General features: G+C 54.1%; 1 protein-coding gene and 1 long non-coding RNA gene across 2 annotated transcripts in view; one reads left to right on the top strand and one right to left on the bottom strand.

Annotated features, from left to right (window-relative positions):
• PPP2R5D (protein phosphatase 2 regulatory subunit B'delta) overlaps positions 1-2,196 on the bottom strand; it is a 41,930-nt gene extending 39,734 nt beyond the window's left edge. The window contains exon 1 of the mRNA XM_075925906.1: positions 2,040-2,196. Within this exon, the coding sequence (XP_075782021.1) occupies positions 2,040-2,066 (27 nt within the window). The 5' untranslated portion in view covers positions 2,067-2,196. The remainder of the gene's footprint in view (positions 1-2,039) is intronic.
• Positions 2,197-2,287: 91 nt separating this feature from the next.
• Positions 2,288-5,541, top strand: LOC142828101 (uncharacterized). The gene is made up of 3 exons (XR_012903096.1): positions 2,288-2,401; positions 3,909-3,986; positions 4,258-5,541. It is a non-coding gene; the product is annotated as an uncharacterized LOC142828101 (long non-coding RNA).
• The last annotated feature ends 13,128 nt before the right edge of the window (positions 5,542-18,669 follow it).

Genomic DNA, 18,669 nt, shown 5'->3' with positions numbered 1-18,669 from the left:
TGTGCCAGACGTGCCTGGGCAGTGTCACAGTTCACACGCAGGCGCGGATTTATACCTGGGCTGCCTCATGCCCATCCTAGGGCACTATGCTCTAGAACAGCTCCCCTCTGCACGCCCACCTCTCCCTCCTTACTTACCCCCTACTGGGCCACACTGTGCAACCCACTGCCCCACGGCACCTTCTTACTTAACCCCTAAGCCGCCTGCAACATAGGACCCACTGCCCCACGCCCCCTTCTTACTTAACCCCTAAGCCACCTGCAACATAGGACCCACTGCCCCACGCCCCCTTCTTACTTAACCCCTAAGCCGCCTGCAACATAGGACCCACTGCCCCACGCCCGCCCGCCCCACACCACCTTCTTACTTAACCCCTAAGCCGCCTGCACCATAGGACCCACTGCCCCACGCCCCCTTCTTACTTAATCCCTAAGCCGCCTGCAACACAGGACCCACTGCCCCACGCCCGCCCGCCCCACACCACCTTCTTACTTAACCCCTAAGCCGCCTGCAACATAGGACCCACTGCCCCACGCCCCCTTCTTACTTAACCCCTAAGCCGCCTGCAACATAGGACCCACTGCCCCACGCCCGCCCGCCCCACGCCCCCTTCTTACTTAACCCCTAAGTCGCCTGCAACATAGGACCCACTGCCCCACGCCCGCCCGCCCCACACCACCTTCTTACTTAACCCCTAAGCCGCCTGCAACATAGGACCCACTGCCCCAAGCCCGCCCGCCCCACACCACCTTCTTACTTAACCCCTAAGTCGCCTGCAACATAGGACCCACTGCCCCACGCCCGCCCGCCCCACACCACCTTCTTACTTAACCCCTAAGCCGCCTGCAACATAGGACCCACTGCCCCACGCCCCCTTCTTACTTAATCCCTAAGCCGCCTGCAACACAGGACCCACTGCCCCACGCCCGCCCGCCCCACACCACCTTCTTACTTAACCCCTAAGCCGCCTGCAACATAGGACCCACTGCCCCACGCCCCCTTCTTACTTAACCCCTAAGCCGCCTGCAACATAGGACCCACTGCCCCACGCCCGCCCGCCCCACGCCCCCTTCTTACTTAACCCCTAAGTCGCCTGCAACATAGGACCCACTGCCCCACGCCCGCCCGCCCCACACCACCTTCTTACTTAACCCCTAAGCCGCCTGCAACATAGGACCCACTGCCCCAAGCCCGCCCGCCCCACACCACCTTCTTACTTAACCCCTAAGTCGCCTGCAACATAGGACCCACTGCCCCACGCCCGCCCGCCCCACACCACCTTCTTACTTAACCCCTAAGCCGCCTGCAACATAGGACCCACTGCCCCACGCCCCCTTCTTACTTAATCCCTAAGCCGCCTGCAACATAGGACCCACTGCCCCACGCCCCCTTCTTACTTAACCCCTAAGCCGCCTGCAACATAGGACCCACTGCCCCACGCCCCCTTCTTACTTAATCCCTAAGCCGCCTGCAACATAGGACCCACTGCCCCACGCCCCCTTCTTACTTAATCCCTAAGCCGCCTGCAACACAGGACCCACTGCCCCACGCCCGCCCGCCCCACACCACCTTCTTACTTAACCCCTAAGCCGCCTGCAACATAGGACCCACTGCCCCACGCCCGCCCGCCCCACACCACCTTCTTACTTAACCCCTAAGCCGCCTGCAACATAGGACCCACTGCCCCACAGCCTCGTTTGCCCCGCCCCACACCCAACTCGCTCTTTTCACCCTCCCCCCCACAGACCCTTGGCCCCCCCGTGCCCCAGCCCCATAGACCCACTGCCCCGCCCCCCTCCTGCCCCACAGCTCCTGCCCCACAGCCTATTTCGCCCCCTAGCGCCCCGCCCCCCTCCTGCCCCACAGCCCCACTCCCCTCCTGCCCCACAGCCTGTTTCGCCCCCTAGCGCCCCGCCCCACACCCATCCTGGCCCCGCCCCCGCCCCTTTGTCCCCGGCCCCACACACGGCCCCCCCGCAGCCCGGCCCCGCCCCTGTGCCGGCGGGAGGCCCCAGGCGGCCGCGCTGCCCCGGCCCCACCTTCTCCTTCTTCTGCTTGTAGGGCATCCCGGCTCCGCTCGGCCCACTCGCCGCCGCCGCCTCAGCCGGGCCCAGCCGCCTCCCCGGCCCAAACCTGCCTAGCAACAGCTTCGCCGCCCGCACGCCATTGGCCAGCGCCGCCGGCACGGAATTTCCTCATTGGTCGCCTGCCGCGCAACCCACGCCAGCCGCCGCCGCCGCCGATTGGCTGAAGCGCGGCGAGGCCCCGCCCCCCACGGGCCAGTCCTCGACCGGAAGGAGCGTGGCCGTGGCAAAGAGAGGGGCGCGGGATAGCCAGGCGCGCTTCCCGGGCAGGGCCACGTGAGCCTCGCCGCGCCGCCTAGCGGGCGGGAGGGGAACAGGTCTGTGACTGGGCTCTCCCAGGAGAGCAGGGGGCCTGGCAGAGCTCACCCCAGCCTGCTGACTCCTGGCAGGGCTGGGCAAGATGCTCCCCCACTGGCTGTGGCTGGGCCCAAGCATGGGCGCAGGAAGAGGGGGCGGGGGAGCTGCAGCACCCCCAGGACTTGGGCACATACCTCTGCTGCCTCGGTTCCTGGGCCTGCTGTTCCCCGACCCGCATCCGCTCGGCTGCTGTCCCCATGCACAGGGGCTCAAGGCCCAGCTTCCAGCCCGGGGGCTCCGTTCTGGGCCCCGGTCCTGTTCAGCCGCTGTCCCCATGCAACAGGTCTTGGCGACTGGCTCTGGGTCTTGTTTGGCCACTGACCTCACCACCAGGCTCCACATGAAGGGTGACGCCCAGCCACTGGGCCTGGGGTCCTGGCCACCGGCCTTGTATGCCGGGCCCCAGCTGCCAGCATCAGTTCTAAGGTGTGGTGAGGGGCACAGAGGTAACGGGGGGGGGGGGGGGGGGTGCAGCTCAGCACCCCTCCCCCCACTCAAAAAATTGTTTCCACGTTGCTGGGTCCACGCGGGAAGCCCTCACCTCCTTCCATCCACCTGGTGCTGTCCGCTCTGGAGCTTAGGTCGCTGTCGCTGTGTCACTCGGAGGTGGATTCTTTTTGCAGTTATTTCCACATACATTGGTAGTGGAAGCCAGGGCTCAGCTGTCACCAAGGATACTTCGGTGCTGCAGGATTACAGGCCTCCATGTTTACCTTGAGCACCTAACGTGTGAAAACTACAGCTGGCCCTATCCATGCTAGGATCCTAATGTTCCCCAAGGGTCTGTCCTGGGACCCATCCTATTCAACTTATTTATAAATGATCTAGAGAAAGGGTAAACAGTGAGGTGGCCAAATTTGCCAATGATACTAAACTGGTCAAGATAGTTAAGACCAAAACAGACTGTGAAGAGTTTCAAAAAGATCTCACAAAACTAGGTGATTGGGCAACAAAATGGCAAATTAAATTTATTGTTGATAAATGTAAAGTAATGTGTAACCACCACCTGGCAGATCTGAACCTGTGACCTCTGGACTTGGTGTAGGAGCTGCTGCACCTTGAACTATAAAGCCAGCTCATTGTCAGCTTAAACTACAGAGCTCCCTTATTCTTAGCTTTCATTGTAAGTGGTCTAAGTATTTCTACATGGGATAATGAACCATATAATATGATGGGGACTATACATACATAACCAAAGCCTTCTTCTGCAGCCAGACTGAAGAGCAGCAGTCATTGGCTGTAAAGTCTAGAGCAGCGGTTCCCAAACTTTTCCAGATGCGGACCCATTTTGACAATTCAGGAAGACTTGGTGACCCAAGGCAATTCAAAAACGGTGGGAGGAGCAGGGGGCAGAGCCACCTGGAGAGACAATTGGCGACCCTTTTGAAACGTAATAGCAACCCATATTTGGGTCTCGACCCTGGTCTAGTCACATACTCACATTCCATCTATTTTGTATTAAAATAGTGTCACATCAGACCGTGAGAAGGGGATTTTGTCCTGATAGCTCTCCCACTGTCACCAGATAAAGAAACAGATCTCAAGGTGGGTAAAGAAAGCTTAAGTAACACCATTCTGTCTGGCAAGAAACTGCTTATCAATAATGTTGTGGAATCCGCACTCTATGGTTAGATATCCTTACTTTTCTATTGTTTGTCTGTACCATCTCTGTCTGGTTTGTAACTGTTTCTGTCTGCCGTATAATTAATTTTGCTAGGTGTAAATCAATTAAGGTGGTGGGGTATGATTGTTAGGTAATTTTGTTATGTTTGGTTAGTAAAGTTATACTAAAATAATTGGTTACGGTCTGGCTCAGGTTTCATTATATAAACTGGGGTCCAAGAAGGAGACCAGGAAGAAGATCGGAAGTAACAGAAGCAGAAGGAAAGAAGCAAAAGGCTGGAAGAAGACCAAAGGGAGACAAGGAACACCAAGGAAAAGGGGGAAGACCTAGAAGAACTCATCTCTGAGACACAGCCTAAGACCAGACCGTGACATGCTGCAGCTAAGATCCAGAGAGACTGACCTTGCCTGGCCAACAGGGGAAGTCTGCCTGTACCAGGATTGGTGAATATGACACCGTGTGCTTAGCATGTGTATTCTGCTTGTTTGGGAATTGTCAATCAATAGAGGATAAGAATATTATTGTGAGAGGATCTTTCAGCGGCTAAAGATCCTGCCAACCTGCAGGAAGATGTGCCCTGAGCCCTAGGAATTGGGTAAGGGTGGGTGTGTAAATTAACAGGGTTGCACCTTGAGCCCTAGGAACTGGGTAAAGGTGTGTTTCCCTACAGTGTGGAAGGGATAGAGAAATGTGTGCGGGTAACAACGCGTTCAAACTACAACTGCGGGTACATTCATCTGTCCCCCCCAAAAAAACCACATCTTGCCAATCCTTTTAGTATTAATATTTGGTAGACATGCCAGGGTTGTTACAGGAGTGTAATCAGGGATTTCACTTAATTTAATAATATTACCAGAAACAGCATGTTGTGGGAAGTGTAAAGATGCTCACTTTGTAATATGGCAACATCCTGTTAAATAGAGATCACAATCTTATTACAGCACAGGGTTTTTCTAGACAACAGCTCATTTGTAAATGCATTAAAACTTCCTAGCTGGATGGATGGATGGGTAGTAAAAACAAGCAAACCACAAACCCTACCAAGCTTGAATTGGTTCATGTGTCAATTACAATGTGTTTGTGACGTAGCGTTGGGGGTCCCCCGTCTCCTGCACCCCGAAATGGCCCAAACAGACTCCACCTGCCAGTGGAATTGAGGGTGGTTTATTGCTTCTCCACGATACAGCATAGCACAGATGTAATCTGGTTACAGGAACTGGGGGCTAAGAGGCCTCAGTGCCCCCTTGAGATGGGGGAATCCCAGCCCCCTCCCCAGTTCCTTCTTCCCTGCTTTCCCGACAGGAACTAACTCCCCCTCTCCAAGCCGTGCCCCCAGCCAGGGCAGCATTCCACCTCCCTTTGTTTCTCCCCATGGGGGGTTGGCTGGTTCAACCGGTATGGAGTCACCTTTGCATAGTGAGGTTTTCCCTGCTGGGTCTTGCTCCAGACAGCAGAGGTCACCACAGCCCAGCAAGTACCCCCACTACGTCACAGTGTTACCTAGCAAGTAGTAAAAAATATTGTTTTTCCCTAGTTAAGACAGGGCCTTTGTGTCTTCAGAAGGCGTTTGAATGCTTGGTGTACGAGTTGCGAGTGTCAGGGTTACAGACCACATGCACTTCCTTGTGGAAAGGCAATATGGAAAGGCAGGCAGCACCAAATTACGCAGGAATTCTAGGCCATGAAAAAGCTTCCATTGCATGCAAAGCAATGTCTGATAAGATGGATCTGTAGGAATGCTTTAATTAGGGCTGTCCCTAAGTGGGTGCAACCTCTGCTCTGCCCCTCCATCCATTCTCCCAAACCCTGCCCCTGCTCCACCCCTGCCCACCTCTTCCTGCCCCTGCTCCACCCTCTCTCACTCCTATTGCACTCCTTCTCCAAAGGCCCTCCCCCGAGCTACATGACCCGGGGGATTGCCTGAGGGGGGGTCTGGCATGGGGCAACAGCCGGGGTCAAGCATCCTGCACTCACTGCAATGGCCGGAAGCAGAACAACCCAGCCACAGCCACAGCCACATCCCTTCTGCTCCCCATAGCCCGATATCACTCCCAGGTTGTGACTCCTGCTGTTGCCCTGGGCCCCATGGGTCCCATCCATAGGATAGCTGGGATGGCGCCCACAGGACGGGATGGGACGGTTCTGGTTTTAATTTAGGTGTCACCGCTGTTGAGAACTGAAGACACCGCAAAAACCACTCAAATCTTTACACTATTTTCTAGGAAAGGAACATTTTTCTGGGCAAGTTCATTGGAGAGTGTCGTGATTGGTTTCACCCTCAGTGTGTGCCCTTGCACGATCAGGACTTGCACAGAGAAGTGATAAGAGAGCAACACACCTGTCATGCCTGGGCGAGCCCTTTTCACAAAGATGTTGCTTCACACACCTTGTGGCTACATCTACACTGGCATGGTTTTACAGAAATGCTTTTAATGGAAAAGTTTTCCGTTAAAAGCATTTTTGGAAAAGCGCATCTAGATTGGCAGGATGCTTTTCCGCAAAAGCACTTTTTGCGGAAAAGCGTCCGTGGCCAATCTAGATGCGCTTTTCCGCAAAAAAGCCCCGATTGCCATTTTCGCGATCGGGGCTTTTTTGTGGAAAACAAATCTGAGCTGTCTACACTGGCCCTTTTGTGCAAAAGTTTTTCAGAAAAAGACTTTTGCCCGAACGGGAGCAGCATAGTATTTCCGCAAAAACACTGACAATCTTACATGAGATCATCAGTGCTTTTGCGAAAATTCAAGTGGCCAGTGTAGACAGCTGGCAAGTTTTTCCAGAAAAGCAGCTGCTTTTCCGGAAAAAGTGGCCAGTCTAGACACAGCCTGTCTGTCTTCGGTGCCCCAGGCCGCAGATAGGGAGGGAATGGGTGTGGCCATGTGGGGTTTAGAGGGAGATGGTGAGGCTGAAGGAATGTGGTGGCAGAGAAAGAACATGGAGGCCGGCTGATGGAAGAGAAACAATCACATGAGGGAAAATATTGGATGGAGGATAACAAAGCCACTCTCGCCCCCCCTTATATCTTTGTGGGTTAATGAGCCCCCATCTCAGTGCTCAGCAGAATCCCCTTAATGCCTCGTTGGACCAACAGCTGCTAATTGGGGCAGGTGTTCCAAGCAAACCCTGCGGGCTCCCCCATGTCAGTGCGATGTGGCCTTCCATGTGCTTTGGGAAAATATGCTTAGGAACTGAACATGCCCTGAGATGCTAAGGGAGATTAGAGAGGCTATCAAAATAAAGAACTCAATAATAGCGGGGAATTTCAACTATCCCCATATTGACTGGGTACATGTCACCTCAGGACGAGATGCAGAGACAAAATTTCTTGATACCTTAAACGACTGGAGCAGTTGGTACAGGAACCCACAAGGGGAGAGGCAATTCTCAATTTAGTCCTGGGTGGTGCACAGGATCTGGTCCAAAGGTAACTATAACAGGACCGCTTGGAAATAGTGACCATAATATAATAACATTTAACATTCCTTTTGGTGGGAAGAACACCTCAGCAGCCCAACACTGGGGCATTTTATTTCAAAAAGGGGAACTATGCAAAAATGAGGAGGTTAGTTAAAAAGAAATTAAAAGGTCCAGTGACTAAAGTAAAATCCATGCAAGCTGCACGGACACTTTTCAAAGACACCACAATAGAGGCCCAACTTAAATGTATAACCCATATTTAAAAACATAGTAGAAGAACTAAAAAAGAGCCACCGTAGCCTAACAACCATGTAAAAGAAGCAGTGAGAGATAAAAAGACATCCTTTAAAAAGTGGAAGTCAAATCCTAGTGAGGTAAATAGAAAGGAGCATAAACACTGCCAAATTAAGTGTAAAAATGTAATAAGAAAAGCCAAAAAGGAGTTTGAAGAACAGCTAGCCAAAAACTCAAAAGGTGATAAAATGTTTTTTAAGTACATCAGAAGCAGGGAGCCTGCTAAACAACCAGTGGGGGCCCTGGACGATCGAGATACAAAAGGAGCACTTAAAGACGATAAAGTCATTGTGGAGAAACTAAATTAATTCTTTGCTTCAGTCTTCACGGCTGAGGATGTTAGGGAGATTCCCAAACCTGACCTGTCCTTTGTAGGTGACAAATGTGAGGACTTGTCACAGATTGAAGTGTCATTAGAGGAGGTTTTGGAATTAATTGATAAACGTAACAGTAACAAGTCACCAGGACCAGATGGCATTCACCCTACAGTTCTGAAAGAACTCAAATGTGAAATTATGGAACTATTAACTATGGTTTGTAACCTAGCCTTTAAATCAGCTTGGCTGTGTCTAGACTGGCCAGTTTTTCCGGAAAATCAGCCGCTTTTCCGCAAAAACTTGCCAGCTGTCTACACTGGCTGCTTGAATTTCCGCAAAAGCACTGACTTCCTACTGTAAGAAATCAGTGCTTCTTGCGGAAATACTATGCTGCTCCCATTCAGGCAAAAGTCTCTTTTGCGCAAAGCTTTAGCGCAAAACGGCCAGTGTAGACAGCTCACATTTGTTTTGTGCAAAAAAGCCCCGATCGCGAAAATGGCAATTGGGGCTTTTTTGCAGAAAAGCGCGTCTAGATTGGCACGGACGCTTTTCTGCAAAAAGTGCTTTTGTAGAAAAGCGTCCGTGCCAATCTAGACGCTCTGTTCTGAAAATGCTTTTAACGGAAAACTTTTCCGTTAAAACCATTTCTGGAAAATCATGCCAATCTAGATGCAGCCCTTCTGTACCCAATGACTGGAAGATAGCTAATGTAACGCCAATATTTACAAAGGGCTCTAGAGGCGATCCCAACAATTACAGACCAGTAAGTCTAACGTCAGTACTGGGAAAATTAGTTGAAACAATAGTAAAGAATAAAATTGTCAGACACATAGAAGAACATAATTTGTTGGGCTAAAGTCAACATGGTTTTTGTAAAGGGAAATCATGTCTTACTAAACTATTAGAGTTCTTTGAAGGGGTCAACAAACATATGGACAACGGGGATCCAGTAGATATAGTGTACTTCAGGGGTGTCCAAACTTTTTTCAAAGAGGGCCAGATTTGATGAAGTGAACATGCGTGAGGGCCGACCATTTTGCCTGACATTCTTTGAACCATTAAAATTAAATGCAAATTAACTATTTTATGCAAAGTTTATTGCAAACGGCATACTTTTTATTTCGTCACATGGATGACAAATCTAAACAGGTGTTAAATCACTCTGCCTTTCATATCTGAAGGCCAGATGAAAAAAAAATCCAGGAAGCTGAAATATATGTCAGGAACATTGTAAAGTACATTACATATTATTGGTAATAAAGGTTGTCTGTCAACTTTTAAGTTAAAAAAATATGAACAGGAACATAACACCAAGTATACATGTTGTGTCCAAATATATTTGTAACTGATTTAGACCAACTGATATTAACTGAGATTTTACAATGTATTCATCTCAATACATATGGATTCGTTGGGGGCCATAAAAGATAGATATTGCCAAATTACCTGTGGGGCCGTATTAAACCGGAACACGGGCCGCAATTGGCCCCCGGGCCGGACTTTGGACATGCCTGGTGTACTTAGATTTTGAGAAAACCTTTGACAAGGTCCCTCACCAAAGGCTCTTATGTAAATTAAGTTGTCATGGGATAAGAGGGAAGATCCTTTCATGGACTGAGGACTGGTTAAAAGACAGGAAATAAAAGGTAGGAATAAATGGTAAATTTTCAGAATGGAGAGGGGTAACTAGTGGTGTCTCCCAAGGGTCAGTCCTAGGACCAATCCTATTCAATGTATTCATAAATGATCTGGAGAAAGGGGTAAACAGTGAGGCAGCAAAGTTTGCAGATGATACTAAATTGCTCAAGGTAGTTAAGACCAAAGCAGACTGTGAAGAGCTTCAAAAAGATCTCATAAAACTAAGTGATTGGGCAACAAAATGGCAAATGAAATTGAATGTGGATAAATGTAAAGTAATGCACATTGGAAAAAAATAACCCCAACTATACATACAATATGATGGGGGCTAATTTAGCTACAACTAATCAGGAACGAGATCTTCGAGTCATCATGGATAGTTCTCTGCAGACGTCCACACAGTGTGCAGTATCAGAGGGGTAGCCGTGTTAGTCTGAATCTGCAAAAACGGCGAGAAGTCCTGTGGCACCTTATAGACTAACCGAAGTGTTGGAGCATAAACTTTTGTGGGCAAAGACCCACTTCGTCAGATGCATGTAGTGGAAATTTCCAGAGGCAAGCCTACTGACCTTATGAGATAAGGTTCATGCAAGATAGCTGGTGTGAGGTCTCATTGGAAAGGGAATGAATTTCTGCTGGGGATTATCCCGTTTGTAGACGTGTTGCATGTTTGTGTTTGAAGTTAAGAGCGTTGACTTCTGCATCTTGTAGTTCATATTTGCTGTCTTGGGTCACTCCCAGGGCTGATACCTTAGGGGCTACAATGGAAAAGCCTGACAGGTCTTAATGGCCCATCAGCTACTACAATGGACCATGACTAGGTTTGGCCTTCCCGGGGATGTTCCATATTGCTATTGACTCCTGGTGACCTGCAGGCCTGCGGGGAAGGGGGAGGGAGGGGGAACTGCCCTGGAGCCCAGCGCTCCCAGGTCCTTTAAGTCGCTGCAGGAGTGCTGCATAGCCCCAGCTGACTGGCTCTAAGGGATATGGGGGGCTAGCATGGCAAGCTCTGGGCTGGCTGCCCTGGCTCTGCCCCTTTCATCTGAGGCCCTTCAGGAGCACCGAGACAGCCTTCTCTCCCACACCTTGTCCAGGGGCCTGGCCCGGCTGTCAGCTCCCCTGATCACTTGGTACTAACCTACTCCTTGGTCTGATGAACTGTTCCACCAGGCAGGGGGGACACTCAAGTGGGGGGGAAGGAGGAATCAAAGAGAGGTTTCTCACTATATGGAAATTCTGTGTAAGATAGGGAAGGAAAACAATGATTGTTTTCAGCTTGCTTCACTTCTGTCTCCCCACCCCAATGAGGTACTTGAAAACACCTGGAAACAAAAGGACTGTAACAGAAAGGTTGGGGGAAGAACTGCTGGACCCAGGTCTATGGACCTCTGGCCTGTGAAGGACTCCACCTTTGGCTTTGTCTACACTTCTAAGATTAAAGTGCAGTCCAGGCAGCACTTGAAGGCGGCAGTGTGCTCATGGCATGCTGTAGGCAAACCACATCCATGAAGTTGCTCCCAGCGCTAGATGCCTGTTTACACTAGTGCTTTATGGCGCGGTATCTTGCCATGCTTGGGTGTGTGCACGTGTGTGTGTTTTCATACTCCCAAGTGAGATGTTTACAGCACAGTATCTTGCCAGTGTAGACAGGCCCTCAAATAATGTCTACGATGAGAAATTATTAGCTGTAACCAGTTTTTTGTAGCGAATCTAGCGTAGACGGCATGCTTTGTAATGTTTTCTTAGCAATCTGCTTTGTTCTGTTTGCTATCTCTTTAACCACTTTTCATCATTAATACTTATTTCTTATTATACTATAATCCAGGTTATTTAATTTCCACCTGGGGCAGAAGCTTTGCCTACCTTCCGCCACATTGAGGAAGGAGACGAGCTTCATATCACTTTGGGTTTGTACCCCAACATCTCATGCCAGGGCGAGTCCCTTATGCTGAGTTGTCCCAAAGCTGATCTCAGTGTCTGTATTTCTGCAGCTGGTGCTGGCCCTTCTTGTGAGCTTTGCTGGAGAAGGCGTTAGTGCCTGGCTCAGCAAGACAGAGGGGCGCAGCCTGGCAGAGCATACTGACTCAGTGCTATCTCAGCACCTCAGCTGGCATCCCAGGGGCTCCAGCCTGTCACAATCAGTCTGATTATTTTCTCTGACACAAAAAAGAGATGCCTTGGGATCCACAGACACGTCTCCCCCTGGACACAAGCAGCTACTGGTCTGTCCTGCATCACATCTGCGTGAGGTCAGCTTGGGATGCCAAACTGAATCTGAAAGTGCAGACAGTGATGAGATTTGGGGATATTGGAGGATCTACAGTCGAGAAAGAGCCCTGTGAAAATGGGCCCCCACTCTACTGGAGTCAGAGAACGGGTTCTCCTCCCTCGCACAAGGATGGCTGGCAGAGGAGACTGGTTTTCTGTATGCATTTAGCATAGATTAGACAGCAACTAGCTTCCATTATAAAGCTTGGCTTAGCCTGCCTATCATTTGTTCAAGGCCTCATCATTGTTTTCCTTCAAACTCTCGTCTGTCGTTCGGACAAAGGGGTTGCTGGCTTGGCAGATGGTGAGTTGGGACAGCTGCTTCTTACAGCTCACAGCTCCCTTCCCCTGACTCCCTCCATGTGTCTATTACACCCCCTCTCTCATCCCTATTCATGCTAGACTGGCTGCAGGGTTAGGACCATTTCTTTGTCCTGCATTTGTGCAGCAATGGGGCCCATGTCATCTTCCAGTGCTTGGGCAGCACCTAGTGCAACAGAGCCATGGTCCAAGGCCAGAACTGCTGATGTGGGCTGAGGCGACAGGCAAACAGCTTGCAAGGGAGGGAAGCTTGGCACTAGGCTGAGAGGCGGCTGTTGTCGGGGTTGTAATGAGCTGCTCTATTCCTGCGACTGCTGGCTGTGCAGGGAGCAGGGGCTGTTCCGGTCAGGCCTTGCCAAGGATCTCTTCTGCTCTTTGTCCTCCCTGGTCCTGGCTTTGGTGGGACGCTCTGTGATGCTCTGCACTCGTTCTCTAGGGCCTTGGCTCTGGCAGGGCACTTTGCACTCACCCTCAGTGACAGAGACTGCCCTGTAGCCAAGATCCCCAGCTATCATTTTGAGGGTTGACAGGTTCTTGTCCTCATCAGATAATTATTGCACTTCTTCTGTGGTTGGGAACCCCGAGGTGCGCACACACCGTAGGAACTCCTTTATATTTAAAAATAAATAATTTATTAATAGCAAAGTCAGCAAGTCAGATAGAAATACACCTACAGAAAGTACATTGGAACACCCATGCTTACACTGTTCCTTGCAGAACAACCTGAAACGTTAGCCATTGTCTTCCTCAGCACTGTCACCTTTCTCATCTTCCCCAGTGGCCATCTCTCTTGTCCCCCCCCAGGGCTCTATATATCCCCTGTCGACCTGGGATGCCACTTTTATATGTTATGCTGACGGTACCAGGCCTGATGCATAGGCAGTGGGGTTTCCCCCTCTTCCTTGTTTGTATTTCTTCCCTTTACCAACGTTAAGGTGCCCTTTTCCATAGCTTAGTATCAATTCGTTGCCATGGAAGCTTTACAGTTGGATGTTCCATCCCAAACTTTCCAGAAGCTGGTGTCAGTTCATGTTCTGTGGTTGGCTGAGGTCATTATGGACAAAGCTACCCCTCACATCCTACTTCCAGCTCTCCACAACTTGTGGATTACCTACATTTATCAATGCCCAAGTTAGCCTCATGTTAACTGCTAAAGCCAATGGCCTATAGGATACAACCCTGTAGGTTCTTTGCAGACTACAATGCAAAGCCGTGAGTGTAACAGAGGTTAGTTGTGCGTGTTCTCTCCAGGCTGTGCACTCGCTCTCCTTAGTTCTGGTTCTGGGGGGGGCTCTCTGCACTCGCTTTCCATGGTAAAGGGGCAGGGCACTTTGTGCTCACTCTCTATGGCCTTGGCTCTGCCAGGGTGCCCTGCACAGGGGCGGATATAGGGCAGGGCGAGTAGGGCGGCCGCCCCGGACCCCGTGCTTCAAGAAGCCCCGCGCATGCGCCATGGCAAAGGGGGGCCCCGCGAAATTGTGCTGCCCTGGGCCCCGCAAAATGGTCATCTGCCCCTGGCTCTGCACTCGTGCTTTATGGAAGAGATTGGCTGCTAGGTGCTCTCTCCATGGTCTTGGCTCTGCTCGGATGCTCTGCACTTGCTCTCCATGGTGCCGTGGGGCAGATCTGTGATTGTGTAACTCACACACCTAGTGTAGTTACTGAGCAATGCAAGTGGTACCTAGACCACAGCAACAGTTCAGATCAAGAGACCTCTACAGCATGGGCTGGGAGTCAGTTGGCTTTTAGCTCAGAGGGTAGAGGCTCCTATACTCTGCTTCAGAGATCCCAGGTTCAAATCCGCCTGGTGGTGGTTACATTTGCACTCCATGGCGCACAGTCTCCATGGCCATGGTGGGATGCTCTGTGCTTACTTGCTATATTGCAGAAGCACAGCTCTTCACTTGCTCTCCATGGTCCTAGCTCTAGTGGACTGCACTGCACAACCTATCTTTGATGTCAAGGGGGTGCTCTGCCTTCCCTCTCCGTGGTGCCAAGACATGGCTGTGCTCTGTCTCCAAGGGGCTTGGTGTGGTGGGGCTCACTGCAGTCACTCTCTATGATAGAGAAAGGCACTGTTGTGCTGGGTCCCTCTGCAAATCGCTTTCAGTGGACCTGGCTCTGGTAGGATGCTCTGTGTGTGTTGTCTATGGCTGTGTCTAGACTACATGGCTCCATCGACGGAGCCATATAGATGAGGGTTATAGGCAAAGGGAAATGAAGCGGCGATTTAAATAATCGCCGCTTCATTTAAATTTACATGGCTGCCAGGCTGCTGCGCTGAGCCGACAAACAGCTAATCAGCTGTTTGTCGGCTCAGCGCACTAGTCTGGACACTCCCCAGGCGACATCAAAGCCCTTTGTCGGCATCCCCGTTATTCCTCGTGGGATGAGCTTTACCGGGGCTGCCGACAAAGGGCTTTGATGTCGGCAGGGGAGTGTCCAGACTAGTGCGCTGAGCCGACAAACATCTGATCAGCTGTTTGTCGGCTCAGCGCGGCAGCCATGTAAATTTAAACGAAGCGGCGATTATTTAAATTGCCACTTCATTTCCCTTTGCCCAATAAACAAATCTACATGGCTCCGTCGACGGAACCATGTAGTGTAGACATAGCCTATGGTTCCAGCCCTGAGAAACTGCTCTGCGCTCTCTCTCTCTCTATGGGATCGGCGCCGGTGGGGAGCTCTGCGCTCTCTCTCTCTCTACGGGATCGGCGCCGGCGGGGAGCTCTGCGCTCTCTCTCTACGGGATCGGCGCCGGCGGGGAGCTCTGCGCTCTCTCTCTATGGGATCGGCGCCGGCGGGGAGCTCTGTGCTCTCTCTCTATGGGATCGGCACCGGCGGGGAGCTCTGCGTTCTCTCTCTACGGGATCGGCGCCGGCGGGGAGCTCTGCGTTCTCTCTCTACGGGATCGGCGCCGGCGGGCAGCTCTGCGCTCTCTCTCTACGGGATCGGCGCCGGCGGGGAGCTCTGCGTTCTCTCTCTACGGGATCGGCGCCGGCGGGGAGCTCTGCGCTCTCTCTCTACGGGATCGGCGCCGGCGGGGAGCTCTGCGTTCTCTCTCTACGGGATCGGCGCCGGTGGGGAGCTCTGCGCTCTCTCTCTACGGGATCAGCGCCGGCGGGGAGCTCTGCGTTCTCTCTCTACGGGATCGGCGCCGGCGGGGAGCTCTGCGTTCTCTCTCTACGGGATCGGCGCCGGCGGGCAGCTCTGCGCTCTCTCTCTACGGGATCGGCGCCGGTGGGGAGCTCTACGCTCTCTCTCTATGGGATCGGCGCCAGTGGGGAGCACTGCGCTCTCTCTCTATGGGATCGGCGCCGGTGGGGAGCTCTGCGCTCTCTCTCTATGGGATCGGCGCCGGTGGGGAGCACTGCGCTCTCTCTCTATGGGATCGGCGCCAGTGGGGAGCACTGCGCTCTCTCTCTATAAGATCGGCGCCGGCGGGGAGCTCTGCGCTCTCTCTCTATGGGATCGGCGCCGGTGGGGAGCTCTGCGCTCTCTCTCTATGGGATCGGCGCCGGTGGGGAGCACTGCGCTCTCTCTCTATAAGATCGGCGCCGGCGGGGAGCTCTGCGCTCTCTCTCTATAAGATCGGCGCCGGCGGGGAGCTCTGCGCTCTCTCTCTATGGCATCGGCGCCGGTGGGGAGCTCTGCGCTCTCTCTCTATAAGATCGGCGCCGGCGGGGAGCTCTGCGCTCTCTCTCTATGGGATCGGCGCCGGCGGGGAGCTCTGCGCTCTCCCTCTATAAGATCGGCGCCGGTGGGGAGCTCTGCGCTCTCTCTCTATAAGATCGGCGCCGGTGGGGAGCTCTGCGCTCTCTCTCTATAAGATCGGCGCCGGTGGGGAGCTCTGCGCTCTCTCTCTATAAGATCGGCGCCGGTGGGGAGCTCTGCGCTCTCTCTCTATAAGATCGGCGCCGGTGGGGAGCTCTGCGCTCTCTCTCTATGGGATCGGCGCCGGTGGGGAGCTCTGCGCTCTCTCTCTATGGGATCGGCGCCGGTGGGGAGCTCTGCGCTCTCTCTCTATGGGATCGGCGCCGGTGGGGAGCTCTGCGCTCTCTCTCTATAAGATCGGCGCCGGTGGGGAGCTCTGCGCTCTCTCTCTATAAGATCGGCGCCGGTGGGGAGCTCTGCGCTCTCTCTCTATGGGATCGGCGCCGGTGGGGAGCTCTGCGCTCTCTCTCTATGGGATCGGCGCCGGTGGGGAGCTTTGCGTTCTCTCTCTATGGGATCGGCGCCGGTGGGGAGCTCTGCGTTCTCTCTCTACGGGATCGGCGCCGGTGGGGAGCTCTGCGCTCTCTCTCTATGGGATCGGCGCCGGTGGGGAGCTCTGCGTTCTCTCTCTACGGGATCGGCGCCGGTGGGGAGCTCTGCGCTCTCTCTCTATGGGATCGGCGCCGGCGGGGAGCTCTGCGCTCTCTCTCTATGGGATCGGCGCCGGTGGGGAGCTCTGCGTTCTCTCTCTACGGGATCGGCGCCGGTGGGGAGCTCTGCGCTCTCTCTCTATGGGATCGGCGCCGGTGGGGAGCTCTGCGCTCTCTCTCTATGGGATCGGCGCCGGTGGGGAGCTCTGCGCTCTCTCTCTATGGGAACGGCGCCGGTGGGGAGCTCTGCGCTCTCTCTCTATGGGATCGGCGCCGGTGGGGAGCTCTGCGCTCTCTCTCTATAAGATCGGCGCCGGTGGGGAGCTCTGCGCTCTCTCTCTATGGGATCGGCGCCGGTGGGGAGCTCTGCGCTCTCCCTCCAGAGTCCCAGCTCTGTTCCATAGACAGGGAGCGCAGCGCACCCCCCGGAGCCAGGGCTGTAGAGTGTGAAGGCAGCGCTTGCCTGTGGCACATGGAGAGCCAGAGCAGAGCGCCCTGCCCGAGCTAGGACCATGGAGAGCAAGCGCCCGCCCCCGCCCCCGCCCGCAGTTCTGGCTCTAGCAGGGGCTCTGCACTGGCTCTCTATGGTACGAAGGGGCTGCTCTGTACTGGCTCTCTATGATCCTGGCTCTGGTAGGCCTCTGCGCCCGCTCTCTATGGTGGCAATGGACACTGCAGGGGGCTCGACACTGTCAGTGGTCCTGGCTCCAGCAGGGGGCTCTGTGTTTGTTCTTTACAGTAGAGAGACACCAGTCTGCGCTCCTTCTCTATGGCCCTGGCTGTGGCAGGGAGCCGCTCTGCGCTCGCTCTCTATGGTAGCTGGGCGCCGCTCTGCGCTCGTTCTCTATGGTCCTGGCTGTGGCGGGGCGCTCTGCGTGCGCTCTCTATGGTATTCGGGTGCCCTCTGTGCTCACTCTCTATGGTCGCCGGGCGCCGCTCTGCGCACGCTCTCGCTGCTCCCTACCCTGGAGGGACGCTCTGCGCGCGCTCTCTATGGTCGCCGGGTGCTGCTCTGCGCGCGCTCTATGGCCGCCGGGCGCCGCTCTGCGCGCGCTCTCTATGGTTGCCGGGTGCCACTCTGCGCACGCTCTCTATGGTATTCGGGCGCCGCTCTGCGTGCGCTCTCGCTGCTCCCTGCTCTGGCGGGACACTCTGCGCGCGCTCTGCTCTCTATGGTCTCCAGGCGCCGCTCTGCGAGCGCTCTCACTGCTCCTTGCCCTGGCGGGATGCTCTGCGCTCGCTCTCTATGGTCTCCAGGTGCCGCTCTGTGCGCGCTCTCACTGCTCCTTGCCCTGGCGGGATGCTCTGCGCTCGCTCTCTATGGTATTCGGGTGCCGCTCTGCGCGCGCTCTCGCTGCTCCCTGCCCTGGTGGGACGCTCTGCGCGCACTCTCTATGGTATTCGGGCGCCGCTCTGCGCGCGCTCTGCTCTCTATGGTCTCCGGGCACCGCTCTGCGTGCGCTCTCTATGGTATTCGGGCGCCGCTCTGCGCGCTCTCTATGGTCTCCAGGCGCCGCTCTGCGCGCGCTCTCGCTGCTCCCTGCCCTGGTGGGACGCTCTGTGCGCGCTCTCTATGGTATTCGGGCGCCGCTCTGCGCGCTCTCTATGGTCTCCGGGCGCCGCTCTGCGCTCGCTCTCTATGGTTGCCAGGCGCCGCTCTGCGCTCGCTCTCTATGGTCTCCGGGCGCCGCTCTGCGCTCGCTCTCTATGGTCTCCGGGCGCCGCTCTGCGCGCGCTCTATGGTCTCCGGGCGCCGCTCTGTGCTCGCTCTCTATGGTATGCGGGCGCCGCTCTGCGCGCGCTCTATGGTCTCCAGGCGCCGCTCTGTGCTCGCTCTCTATGGTATTCGGGCGCCGCTCTGCGCTCGCTCTCTATGGTCTCCAGGCGCCGCTCTGCGCGCGCTCTCTATGGTCTCCAGGCGCCGCTCTGCGCGCTCTCTATGGTCTCCGGGCGCCGCTCTGCGCGCGCTCTCGCTGCTCCCTGCCCTG

The sequence above is a fragment of the Pelodiscus sinensis genome, chromosome 3, assembly GCF_049634645.1.
Source record: "Pelodiscus sinensis isolate JC-2024 chromosome 3, ASM4963464v1, whole genome shotgun sequence".
Classification (NCBI taxonomy): Eukaryota; Metazoa; Chordata; order Testudines; family Trionychidae; genus Pelodiscus; species Pelodiscus sinensis.
The sequence above is the reverse complement of the archived record's forward strand: the minus strand, read 5'-3'. Positions and strand labels throughout refer to the sequence as shown.